Source organism: Suncus etruscus, chromosome 3 (genome assembly GCF_024139225.1).
Source record: "Suncus etruscus isolate mSunEtr1 chromosome 3, mSunEtr1.pri.cur, whole genome shotgun sequence".
In the NCBI taxonomy this organism is placed as follows: Eukaryota; Metazoa; Chordata; class Mammalia; order Eulipotyphla; family Soricidae; genus Suncus; species Suncus etruscus.
Genome location: NC_064850.1, coordinates 4035961 through 4048227, shown reverse-complemented (window position 1 = coordinate 4048227; position 12267 = coordinate 4035961). Strand labels below are relative to the sequence as shown.

General features: G+C 41.4%; 1 protein-coding gene across 1 annotated transcript in view; it reads right to left on the bottom strand.

The window, feature by feature from the left end:
* DAAM1 (dishevelled associated activator of morphogenesis 1) overlaps nt 1-12267 on the bottom strand; it is a 188237-nt gene that overhangs the window by 81139 nt on the left and 94831 nt on the right. The window contains exon 4 of the mRNA XM_049770535.1: nt 7321-7410. Within this exon, the coding sequence (XP_049626492.1) occupies nt 7321-7410 (90 nt within the window). The remainder of the gene's footprint in view (nt 1-7320; nt 7411-12267) is intronic.

Below are 12267 nucleotides of genomic sequence, written 5' to 3'. Positions count from 1 at the left end.
CACACTTGACCCTAGAATATAGGAAGAAGGACAGAGAGGAAGAGACAACAGAAGGGGTAGCAGGAAGAAGGGTCAGAAAGCAATGGGGAGTGGGGGGGGGGTATAAGTACATAGGTGATTTAGAGGAGTGAGTGGCATGGCTAGCTCTATCTATATCCCAGCTGCCGACTCAATAACATTGAAAGCAGCACAACAACAACCCAAATTTAAAATGTGTCTTTCAAGGAGGTAGGCTTTGGGGATACGAGTGGGGGGTTAGAGGGAACCTGAGGACAATGGTGGAAGAAAGCCGATACTGGTGGTGGGGCTAGTGCTAGAACACAGTGTGCCTAAATCTCAACTATGAATAACTCTATAAATCACAAAATCTTAATAGAAAAAAAAATTTTTAAAACCCTTAACCATACACTTGAGCATCAACCTGATCGGACTTTCCCTACTTCACTATCTCATTCAAGGATGAATGAGTCTTAGTTGTTTTGGCCTTCCCCTATTATCCTCATCTTTCAAAGGTTAAAGCCTCTTCATAGATTTATTTCCAACAAGCGCTGCCAATTGTGTTTGGTAAAGATCAGATTAGGTCAACAGTCTAAAAGAGACCTTTTAAGTGTTGGCAGGAGGGACAAAGACCAAAGCACAAAGTGTGTGTGTGTGTGTGTGTGTGTGTGTGTGTACACAGATTAAGCATTGGTAAAGGAGCTGGTTTCTAGGTGACAGCACGGAGGTATGATGGCATCAGTTCTCACTGGCACGACTGCTGTGTGTATATAAGTGGAGGGTAGACAGTGCCGTAAGTCCTCACCCCTATCAGAGAGAGCATCACACTAGAGCTTGGCTGTTCCTTCCTCGGTGCCCAACCAAGCCTGCCTGTTGAGGCTATCATGGAGCTTATGACAAATGTTGGCAATTAGCTGATTTTATCTTCTACTATTGATTGGTTTGATCATTGGAGCATTCTAACCACAAATCCACCTCAGAGAAAGTAAAATCCACACCAAGTTAGTTCTTCTTGTTCAGTTCTTATAGTTTCAGTCTGATATTTATCTTCGACGGAGAAATTTCCATCTCTCAAAACTAGGAACTAGTTAGGGGCTCTCAGAGTCTCCAGGGCCTAGCTATGCTTTTTGTCCTTCTTGATGAGTGTTTAGGGACAGAGAAGGGCGAGAGGGCTCAGTCATTAGCTTAATGCTAATGATGACTACTTCTGTCGTTTTCTTGAACTTTGTAGCATGTAAAAAGCACAATGCCCACTGGAATACATTATCAGGGTGAAAATGCAACTCAAATACAAAACCAAATTAGGCACAGAAAGTTCTCAAATATGTTCTGTTCAACATAATTTCATTATAATGCTGATGAGAAAAGCATTAATTACTGGAGACAGTCACTGTGTGTCTCTGGGTACTTTGATTTTTTCCCATACCCCAAAGGTGTGCATGTGGGCCCGGAGAGATAGCACAGCGGCGTTTGCCTTGCAAGCAGCCGATCCAGGACCAAAGGTGGTTGGTTGGAATCCCGGTGTCCCATATGGTCCCCCGTGCCTGCCAGGAGCTATTTCTGAGCAGACAGCCAGGAGTGACCCCTGAGCAACGCTGGGTGTGGCCCAAAAACCAAAGGTGTGCATGTTGGATTTACTGGCAGTTCTAAGTCCCCATCTGAGTGGGTTGGAGATTTGTGTCATATGCCATGTAGTGGAACAGCATCCCACCCATAATTGATTTCCACCTTAAATCCTGCAGCTAATTCAGTGGGACCTTAAACTGGAATAAGTAGGTGAGAATACGATGAATGCACAAGTACACACATATTGTTTAATATTAGATGTTTTATTGTATTTTTAGAGGGTTGGTGATTGTACCATGGGGACATCAATATGCCATAGAAACTAATCTCTTACTCATGGTAATTAGCACATAGTAACTATGGCTTTATTACCTGTTACTTTGTTAAAGTCTGTTTCCAAGAAACTTAATGATGACAATGAATTCTTACTTCTAAACTTTAAAACAGGGGTCCTCAAACTATGACCTGTGGGACACACCTGGTCTGCCAAGGACATTTATCCAGCCTGCCAGGTACTTTTGCCACCACTGCCTGTCCTGCTTAGCAGCTGACTCGTCCCACACTGCAGTGCGCATGTGTGGGATGTTCACTGAACTCTCTGACTTCCTCTGTCTCTGTCTCATAACTCCTCCTTTCAGTCTTGGCTGGAGTCCTCAAAGTACAGCCCACCAAAAGCAGGCCCATAGTCCCCATATTTCCCATATACTGGTAAGTTTGTAGATTTAACTTGACTTGTTCTTCAAATAATTTTAATTCTCCTAATTTAATTTAAATTCTAATAATTTTAATTCTCCTAAATTAAATTCTCCAAATAATTTTTAAATATTGTATTCCCCCCCCCCTTTTTTACTTCAAAATAAGATATGTGCAGTGTGCATTGAAATTTGTTCAGTTTTTTTTCAGACTATAGTCTGGCCCTCCAATAGTCTGAGAGACAGTGAACTGGCCCCCTGTTTAAAAAGTTTGAGGACCCCTGGAGAAACTTAGCTTCCCTTTTTACTGGCTTGTATTTACACCCTTCAAATTCTAAACTTCTAGCAAACAGGACACCCAAAGGTTCAAAACCCCTCTACTAAGAGAGCGAAGGAGAATAACTTCTCTAATCTAAAAATCTTCTAGGTCCTATCTGGCCACTGTTTCACAGCCTACCCTCTATAAGGATATAGTGAACAACTCAAGGATTAATGTTATCATCTCGACTTCATAGTTTGTGAATCTGTTTGACAGTTGTGTGATGAAATATCATGATTAATTTTGTTTTCAATGCCATTGTTTTCTCATATGTTCCTTGAAATCCAAGTTTTGCTGCATCCTCTCCCTCCTTCCACTCCACACAGAAGCAGCTCAGTTCTCAAAGGAATGGAAAGCTCTGCATCTTAATAACCGTAAGCAACCCAAGTTGTGTATGAGTGTGTGTGTGGCAAATAGAGAATTTCTTTTCAGGGAGAGGAATGGCAAAGAGATACCATTAAGATAAGCAAACCAATGAAGAGGAGTGATGGAAAAGTAGCAGCTGAATTTAGAGTCACTTTTCCTAGATGTCTTCAAAACGTGCCCAACACCACCTCAGAGCCTTGAACAAATCACAGCAGCTGAACTGCAGCCAAAAGAGGTGTATGTGTGTGTGTGTGGGGGGGGGGGATTCTTGAATGGTTTAACCGAACTAGAGACAAACTCAGAAGTAGCAGAGTAAAAAAATTACCTTCTCCAAAGACACAGAAAGAAAACAGAAAGAATTCAGAGCCATTACTACCTGACACTATGGCTAACCATGTCTGTCTTTTCCCCCATCACTTGTCAAATCTGAGGTTCAAAAAGGTACATTCCTGGTACTTACAAGATTTGGTTAAATACTACAATTAGTATAGTTATTGCTTCTGTGAAGAATTTCAAGTAAAGACAATGTTCTTTTGCCAGTGGGACTGCTGTGAGCACAATACAGTGTACACACCATTTTATTTTATTCTATTTTATCGTCTCTGAAAACTTACTCCTTACTTTTCCCAGGGTTTAAAAATCATGTGAACAATCAGCAAATATAGCACGGCCAGATGCCTTTCGTGGTCAGATGGCTCATTGTTTAAAAAAACTTCAGTTTAAAATCCAAAAGATTGTTAGCAGATGCAGTTTCTGGCTGGAGAATGGGAAAAACCTCACTTAAACAAAAGAGCATGTTGTGATTGGAACTAAAAAGGGAATTACCTTTAAAGATAAGAACCACACGCATTTCCTATTTGAAAATACCCCTGGCCTTACCAATAGGACCCTATTCTGGAGTTTAATGAAAGTTAAGCACAAGAAAAATAGTAAAAGGACAGTGTGTTGCTGCACACGACACCAAACCAGTTCCGTCATTTTTACTGATTTGTTTGGACTTTCAACAAGGCCACAGCATTCATCTCCTGCGCTCCCCCAGATTACTCAATTAGGCAACATTCCAATTAATTTCTTTCCAATTCTCTTAGCTCCAGAAATACTTTTGCTATTTGGCTCTGGAAATCGGTTTAAACCAGAGACTTAGAGAAGTTTCAGAAATGAACATAGAGCTTGATAGGCAGGTAGCCACTGCTGGGACTCAAGTCTCTACTGGAGGGAAAAGAGCCAGTTGGCTGAGAAAGGGCGGGCCCCATCTTCATTTCCCAATATTTTTTGACTCTCTGACCGAGGTTGACTTTTACAGAGAAAGCCTGCCTTTCACTGACTCATGTTTCTGTTGGCTGTAGAAGGTTCTTACTCCGTGGCTTCACTATGTGCGAGAATGTATGTAATGCCCTGGGTTCTAATCTTGAGTGATGGAAAATCTGAAGAGACCCTGGGCATGAGACTTTCTCTCAGCCTGAGAAATGGATGTGGTTTGGCTGGCCAGTGATAAGCTTGATTTTTGAAAAGGCTACACAAGAGATGCTCCAAGGAAAACAATCTGCTTTTCGTATTAAGGACAGTCATCATAGACTCCCACTTGGAGAATGTGCAATCTGTCCCTTAGGAGGTGATCTGCCCTCTGGAGACATGATCAGAGCTTTGAATTGAAGGTCCTGTTATTCCTGATCTGAGTTCCTAAGAAGTCAGTCAGATGCCCCCAAATGTCCCAAAAGGTCAGTTTCAAACTGAAGGAACCATTTATGTTAGCAGTCTGAGAGGCTCAAATCAAGAAAATTCTTGGTCAAGCAAGGCAACGCCAAAGCACCCCAGTGTATAAAGTGAGGCCAATCTTCATAAGCTCATGGAACTTCGCAAGGGGTTCAGACGGCTTTCCCATTCAATCATACCACTGTGGAGTCACATGAGGAATCTGAGCTGAAGGAATGAAGCCAGCAGAATGATCTCCCCAGATCTATGCAGCCTGGCCAGGCAGAACTTGCTGCAAGGAAGGCCTTCCTAGTAAGGAAGGCCTTGTTGTTATCAGGAAATGGAATTCTGGGGCCTGTGGCCACATATTTCTACAGACTCATACAAAAAGTCAGCCCCACCACACCCCCACATTATACATGGTTTGCTAGGGGATTTGATAGGGCTAAAAATTGAAAAATGAGCAGCAGCTGTGAGCCTGAGGTCATTACTATCCTCCAGGGCTTTTCTCTTCTAATCGAAGGGGCAGTAGTTCCCATGATTAACTTCCAATTGCTGTCAAGGGTGTAATAAAATCTGGGAAAGAAGAAAACTTTCCCCTCGGTGCACTGCTTCCATTTGCCTGCCCTTTCCTTTCCTCACGTGCATATTTTCGATCCTCACTTCACATTGCTCCCGAATTTTGAGAAAGAAATCTAAACTTGGCTGAACCAAAACATACAACATCCTTTCATGGATGCTGTGAGCATTCTCCAAATGCTCATAGGAACTTGAGCTTGACGCTTTCTTCGAACTCTAAGAATTAACTGTTGGTTCCAAGAGTTGATATTTTTTGGTGGGAAAAGGTGTTTGGGCCACGCCCGATGGTGCTCAGGAATTACTCCTCGCTTTGTGCTCAGGGGACCCTGCAGGATTAGACTTGAGTGGAAGTACAAGGCCATCCCTGAACTCGCTCTCCATTCTTGGGTCAGGTCTTTAAGGTGGCTATGTGACAAGTTTCCTGTTTCCAAAGACCTGGCAGTACTCCAATTTCCCAAGGGAAAAAAAATAATTGCTCTATTATTCTGGAGGGAGTGATCCCTGGTTTTGCTCAGGAGTTAGTTCCAGCTCAGTGCTTGGGGAACCATAATGTGTCAAAGATAGAACTGGGTCTCCTGCCCACAGAGCATGCACTCCAGCCCACTGAATTATTTCTCTGGCCCCAAACTTTATTTTCACTCTAAAATTGTTTCCTAGTATCTTGCATATATTTCCTGAATAACAATTAGTTCAACACCTAGCTGCTAAGGTACAAAAAGAGAGGGGAAAAAAAATCCATTCACAAACATATCTTTCTGATCACTATGAACTAGGTTTACTTAAGAGTCTAACTTGTTCGGATTTGATAGTGGTTCAGATATCAGACAGGTGAGGCCAGAGTTATAGCACAATGGTATGGCATTTGCCTTGCATGCAATCAACCTGGGACAGACCTGGGTTCAATCCCCAGCATCCTATGTGGTCCCCTGAGTCTGCCATGAGTGATTTCTGAGCCCAGAGTCAGGAGTAACCCCCAAGTACCACTGGAAGTGGCCCATAAACCAAAACCACAAAAAAAAAAAAAAAAAAAAAATCAGCCAGAGAGGTTACTCAACACATCTCTCAGCAAATGAGAACTAAACCCAATACACAGTTCTCTCAATTACGACTACTTAGGTAGAAAATTAAACATGCTTAAGATTTTGTGAAACTATTCAGTGACAGCTTGATGGTTCACCAATTATCCACTCATTTCAAAATATTAGATATTGGACTTAAAAAGATGAGTGACACATACAACCAGATGCATAAAGTCTGGTGTGCAAGAGGCAAAGGTTCTCTCCTGGAGAAAAGAATGAGACACATCAATGGAACACAACAGCAAATAGGATGGGGGTGTGTGATGTGGGTGAATAGAGGTCCTAGGATATATTAGTCACCCATTAAAAAGGTGATGCTTGAAAAGATATTAGATTCTTCTAGTTTCTTTCTGTCCCCCCAAGAAACAGAAAGTGAAAGAGAATACTTCTTTTAAGTGCTAGCTCTGACTTTCCCATTTACCCCATCTTGATTCAAGTTTCTATTGCATAAAAAAGCAAATAATGATCACAAACAAGAATGATTGCCAAAATAGGGATGGATATAGTCTAATAACTTGCCAGAAGGTTTAAAGGTTTCAGAGTAACCATGACTGCATAAGATATAATGTATGGCATGATGCCTAGGTTTTTGATGCTAACTAAGGAAGAGAGCCTTGGTATTTTGCCATTCCCAAGAACTGGCTTCCTTTTTTTTCCATAAAAGAAATTTTGTGTAAAGAGCAACGGAAGAAGGGTAAGGTGTTTTGATCTTTGTGAACAAAATATGATTTCAGATCTCAGTTGCACTGCATAAGTGATTGCCAGAAGTATGGATGGGGAAAAAAGAGGAGTCCAAAAAATGTGGGTTGTGCAGAAAGACAGGGTGTGCCTAATGCAGTGATGGAAAAAAACAAAACAAAAAAAAAAAAACAAAGAGCAAGCACTTTGCTCCAGGTAGCAACCAAGCTACAATAATGCACACTCAACATGGTTCTTACATGATAGAAAGCTGGAATTTTAATGGTGGAAAGGTAAATCAAAGGGAACAGAACATAATAATTTTCTGCTAAACATAAAAAGAATATCTTACCTTTTTCTTGCTACAATATATTTGCCATTTTTTCTCAGCTGGAAGTGCAAACATAGCTTCTCTGTGTTTGTCTGTGAGATCAAGTTCATCCTGAAAAGAAAAATAACAATTAGTATTTTGTAAATTAAATGCTATTTCTAGAGTGAAAGTTCTTAGCATCATTAGGGTGATATGAAACAAACAGCAAGATAACTAGCAAAGTTTTAAAGAGGTCAAGACACTAAGTTATGTGTTAGCAATAGGAAAGCACATCCCTAGGGGCCAGAGAGATAGCAGAGCAGTAGGGCATTTGTGTTGCATGTGACTGACCCAGAATGGGAGGGACCTGGTTCAATTCCCAGCATCACATATGGGCTCCCAGCCTGCCAAGGACGATTTTTGAGTGCAGAGCCAGGAGTAACCCCTGAGCGCTGCTGAGTGTGGTCCAAAAATCAAGCAAGCAAGCAATAAATAAAGTTTAGAAAAATAAAAGAAGGAACGCACATCCCAACAGAGGACTAGATGTTGAGTAGATCAATGGCAAGAGTCTGCACCACACACCAAAGAGAGGAAAGTGAGTTCGGCAATGAGAGGTTTATCAATACATTTAACTCTTGGATGGGGGCACTGAGCATTCAAGGCCATCAAAGCTTGAGTTTTGGCAGATTAGTCCCATTCTGGATGAAGGCTTGCTCTGGATGGTTTCCCAAATATTGATTAGCCTGTACCTTGAACTTGTTAGGGAGGAGGGTGGCATCATGGCTGGGAGTGGTGAGAAGAATGATCCATTTAGCTAAAGCCTCGAGTTTCTTTATACAAAGAATCATCAAATAAAAAAATATGAGAAGTTGAGGGACTAGAGAGATGGTACAATTGGTAGAGCACTTGCCCTGGATGTGGATGACCTGGTTCGATCTCTGGGACCCAGTATCGTCTCCCAGGCCTGCCCAGGAGTGGTACCTGAGTTCAGAGCCAGAAATAAACCCTGGACACCACTGGGCATGGCCCTACAAACAAACATGAAAAAATTAGGAAATAGGGTTTGATTGGATTATACTAAGTCTCAAAGAGTTTATTCCCTTGATCAAGGAGAATCAAAGACAGTCTGAGCATGGAAGTGACATCTGCTGTATCCCCATTGGCTCCACATTCATTTTATCATGGTGTGCAGCTTAAACTGTCTTCTACAGAAAGGTAATTTACAAACATACAAACCAAATGAAGGGCTAGAGAGAGAGTACAGCTGGTAAAGCACTTGCCAAGAATGCAGCAGACCTGGCACTCCATATGGTCCTGCTAGGAGTTCTTCTTGAGCACTGACCCATGAGTAATCCCTAAGCACAGCTCTGTGGGGTCCAATCAATACCCTCACTCCCCAATGAACAGGAATAAAATGATTAACATAATAGGTTTTTAAGAAAAATTCTTGGCATTTAATAACTCAACCCATGATCAATGTTACTACTGATATTTAATATCTGGCACATTTGTTTCTCAATGGAATATTAGCTGGTTGAGGGTGATAGACATATTGGAAAAGAAAGTTACAACTTAAGGTACAATAAGATTTAGAGTCCCAGAGAACTAGAAACAAAGGCTTGGTCTAAATGTTTTTATTGTGCATCTGTCGTTTTCCTTCATTTCTCTTCACATCGTATATTTCTACCTCCTCTTGGTCAACAAGACTTTTTTATTTTCACCTTGAAAAGTCTCATGATTTCTCCTTTGTCTCTCTATCTGATGTATCTGAACAACAAATGCTCACATAACCTTGCCCTTGATTTCTGGTATGGCCTCCCTGCTGTTCTTTTCGACTTTCTTAGGCCTCCAGTTTGCTGCCCAAATGCCAGCATCAGAAGTAACTGACGGTCTCCTAAATCGTGAATGGCTCCACATTTAGAAATAAGTGGCTGAGAAAGAGCAAGAATTCACAGTTCTAATAGATTTTCAAGTGCTGCTTATGTGGGTGGTCTTAGGATCACTTTTAAATCACTGCCGTGTGTGTGTGTGTGTGTGTGTGTGTGTGTGTGTGTGTGTGTGTGAGAGAGAGAGAGAGAGAGAGAGAGAGAGAGAGAGAGAGAGAGACAGACAGACAGACAGAGAGGGAGGGAGGGAGGGAGGGAGGGAGGGAGGGAGGGAGGGAGGGAAGGAGCGAGAAAGAGAGAGCACCTTCATCATTTTAAGCTCCCATTTCAAAAGACTGCATTCATTCCACATTGCTTATAAATTAATTACACAGCCCTGAGTCTATCTTTCGAAGCCTTCCATTTATAACCCCAACTTATTAATACCTACACCTTCAGGGTCTATTCACAGACAGCTTAATATACATGCTGACTTCTCAGAGTATTCCTGATCTTAAGCCTTTGCTTCCTTATCTCTGAAATGGGCACATCATTTCTCTTGCAGGGTTGTTACAAAGATCTTAGGTACCAACTGAGGATGCAGCAATACCTGTATGAGGTCCAGGTAACTATTACTGCTTTCATTATTTACATGCAAATCGGGCGCTATTTTCTTAGAAGGGCAAGCTCCAACTTAACCACAAGGAACTAGTTTTAAGGAATTTCACAATGGGCAATCATGAAAAGATCAAAAGGTAGTTGCAAAAAATGCACTGTGAGGAAGTATATTAAACTTTCATCATGCCACTGATATACATGTGTATAGATTTATACATACAGATATGTATATATGCTAATTTCTTTTATTTTGAGGGGGCTGGTTGAGCCATACCCCATGGTGCTCAGGGGTTAGTGACTCCTGGTAGGTTTGGGGGACGATATGGGATGCTGGAAATAGAATTTGGGTTGGCCACATTGCTCTGGTCTGATGTACTAATGCTTTTATTTATTTTCTTCCTTTTCTAATTTTCTAAAAGTCATACTTATTTCACCTACTTAGGAAAGAGAAAAATAGTAGTGACATAATTACTTTACAATAAGTAGGGTTTTTTAAGGATGAGTTATTCAAATTGTCTGATAATACATTTCCTTAATTGAAGAAAGAGTTTGCAATTTCTCTACGAGTCAAGTGTTGTTATTAGTACACCCTTTAATACACTAAGGATCTGTTAATGCCAAATCAGTAGAGTTGTGAAGAAATGTGTAAATCCTAAAACCTAGAAATTCACAGCTAAGGACTTAATATACCCACATTTTGCTATTAGAGACAGAACATTTCTGTCAGGACTCAGAAATAGGCAGCTCTCGTGGTGAGAAAACACCTGAAATAAGACTAACAAGACTGTTTTGTGAGAAAGGGGAATTTCCAAAAAATAACCAACTCCAAACATTGCTACGGGATCTGATTATAATTTTGATTACTGATGATAGTAACAACTAGCAATTATTCAGCATTCTGTGTGCTTGAAATTAGTGTTTTCTATGTGTTAATTTAGCCTATTGTCACCACAGTCCTACAGCATAATTAATATCACCAAGTTTCCAGGAAACTGAACCAGAGATACTAAGATGGTGTGTTTTAAGGTAACAATGCTTGTAAAAGATGGAGAGGGAACTGGACTGGCCACAAGCCTAATCACTCAACTATTCAAACTGATTCCTACCAACTCATCTATTAAGGAAAGAAAGGCCCAGCATTGGGCAGTATGTATCCACTTAGTTTTCTGAGTGTATTAGGAGAAATAGGATTTTGTCAAAAACCTCTTAGAGATATTTGGGTCATTGGTGATGGGAATGTTGCACTGGTGATGGGGGGTGTCATCTGATATGACTGAAACCAAACCACATTCATGTTTGTAACCAAAGTGTTTAAATAAAAAAAAAAAAGTGGGTCTTCTGAATCATATATCCTTAAGTGGTTTAATCTCTGAGCTTCAATTTTTTTCACCTGAAAAAAAAAAAAAAAGCATATAGAGAGGACAGTGATAAGACTGGCAGAATGGTTGCCTTAAAGGCAAAGGCTGCCAGTTCAATCCCTAGTACACACACAGAGTGCAGCCCTGGTAGTACTGTCATTTGTCATTCCTGGTGCCACAACAAGTGTGCAATTGCTGACACACCACAACCATGTTTGTCACAGCAACGAATATGTGATCACCCCCGTCATTGCAACAACAATGAAGAGAGGAAGTAAGGAACGAAAGAAAAAGAATATACTGTATTTTTCGCTCTGTAAGATGCACCTGACCATAGATGCACAAAGATTTGAGATGCTCTCCTCCCTGGCACTCATGCTTCAGCTACAGGTGACATTCACTCCATAAGACACAATTTGGGGTATGTGTGAAAGTGTGTCTTATGGTATAAAAAACACGATGCATATCGAAGAGTTTTAGAGCAAGGATGCATTCATGAAACCCAAAACTTTTTTTTTTTTTTGGTCTTTGGGTCACACCTGGCAGGGAACAGGGCTTCCTCCTGGCTCTACGCTCAGAAATTGCTCCTGGCAGGCTCGGGGGACCCTATGGGATGTTGGGATTTGAACCACCAACCTTCTGCGTCTAAGGCAAACGTATATCTCTCCGGGCCCCCCAAAACCCAAAACTTTTTTGAGTATCTACAAAATGCCAGGCACTGTGCTGAAGAGGTAGTACAGCAGGTAGGGTTGGCTCTCCCAGGTTTGATCCCCAGCATAAAATATAATGGCCCCAGCACTGCCAGAAGTGATCCCTGAGTGCAGAGCCAGAAATAAGCCCTGACTACCAGCAGGCATCTTTCCAAAACAAAACAAAACAAGTCGAGTATTATGCAAGATGCAGGGGACCAAAAAGTACAACAGAGCCTATTCTTGATCAGGCAGAGATAAAATCAAATAATCACATGAAAGAAGGTATGCATGGGGCTGGAGAGGTAGCACAGTAGGAAGAAAATTTGCCTTGCAAGTGAACAACTAGAGTTTGAATACAGGTACCCCATGTTATCCCCCCAGCTCCACTCAGAGTGATCCCTGAAAGCAGAGCCAGAAGTCAACCCCGAGTACAGTAGAATGCATGTGCTCCCCCTC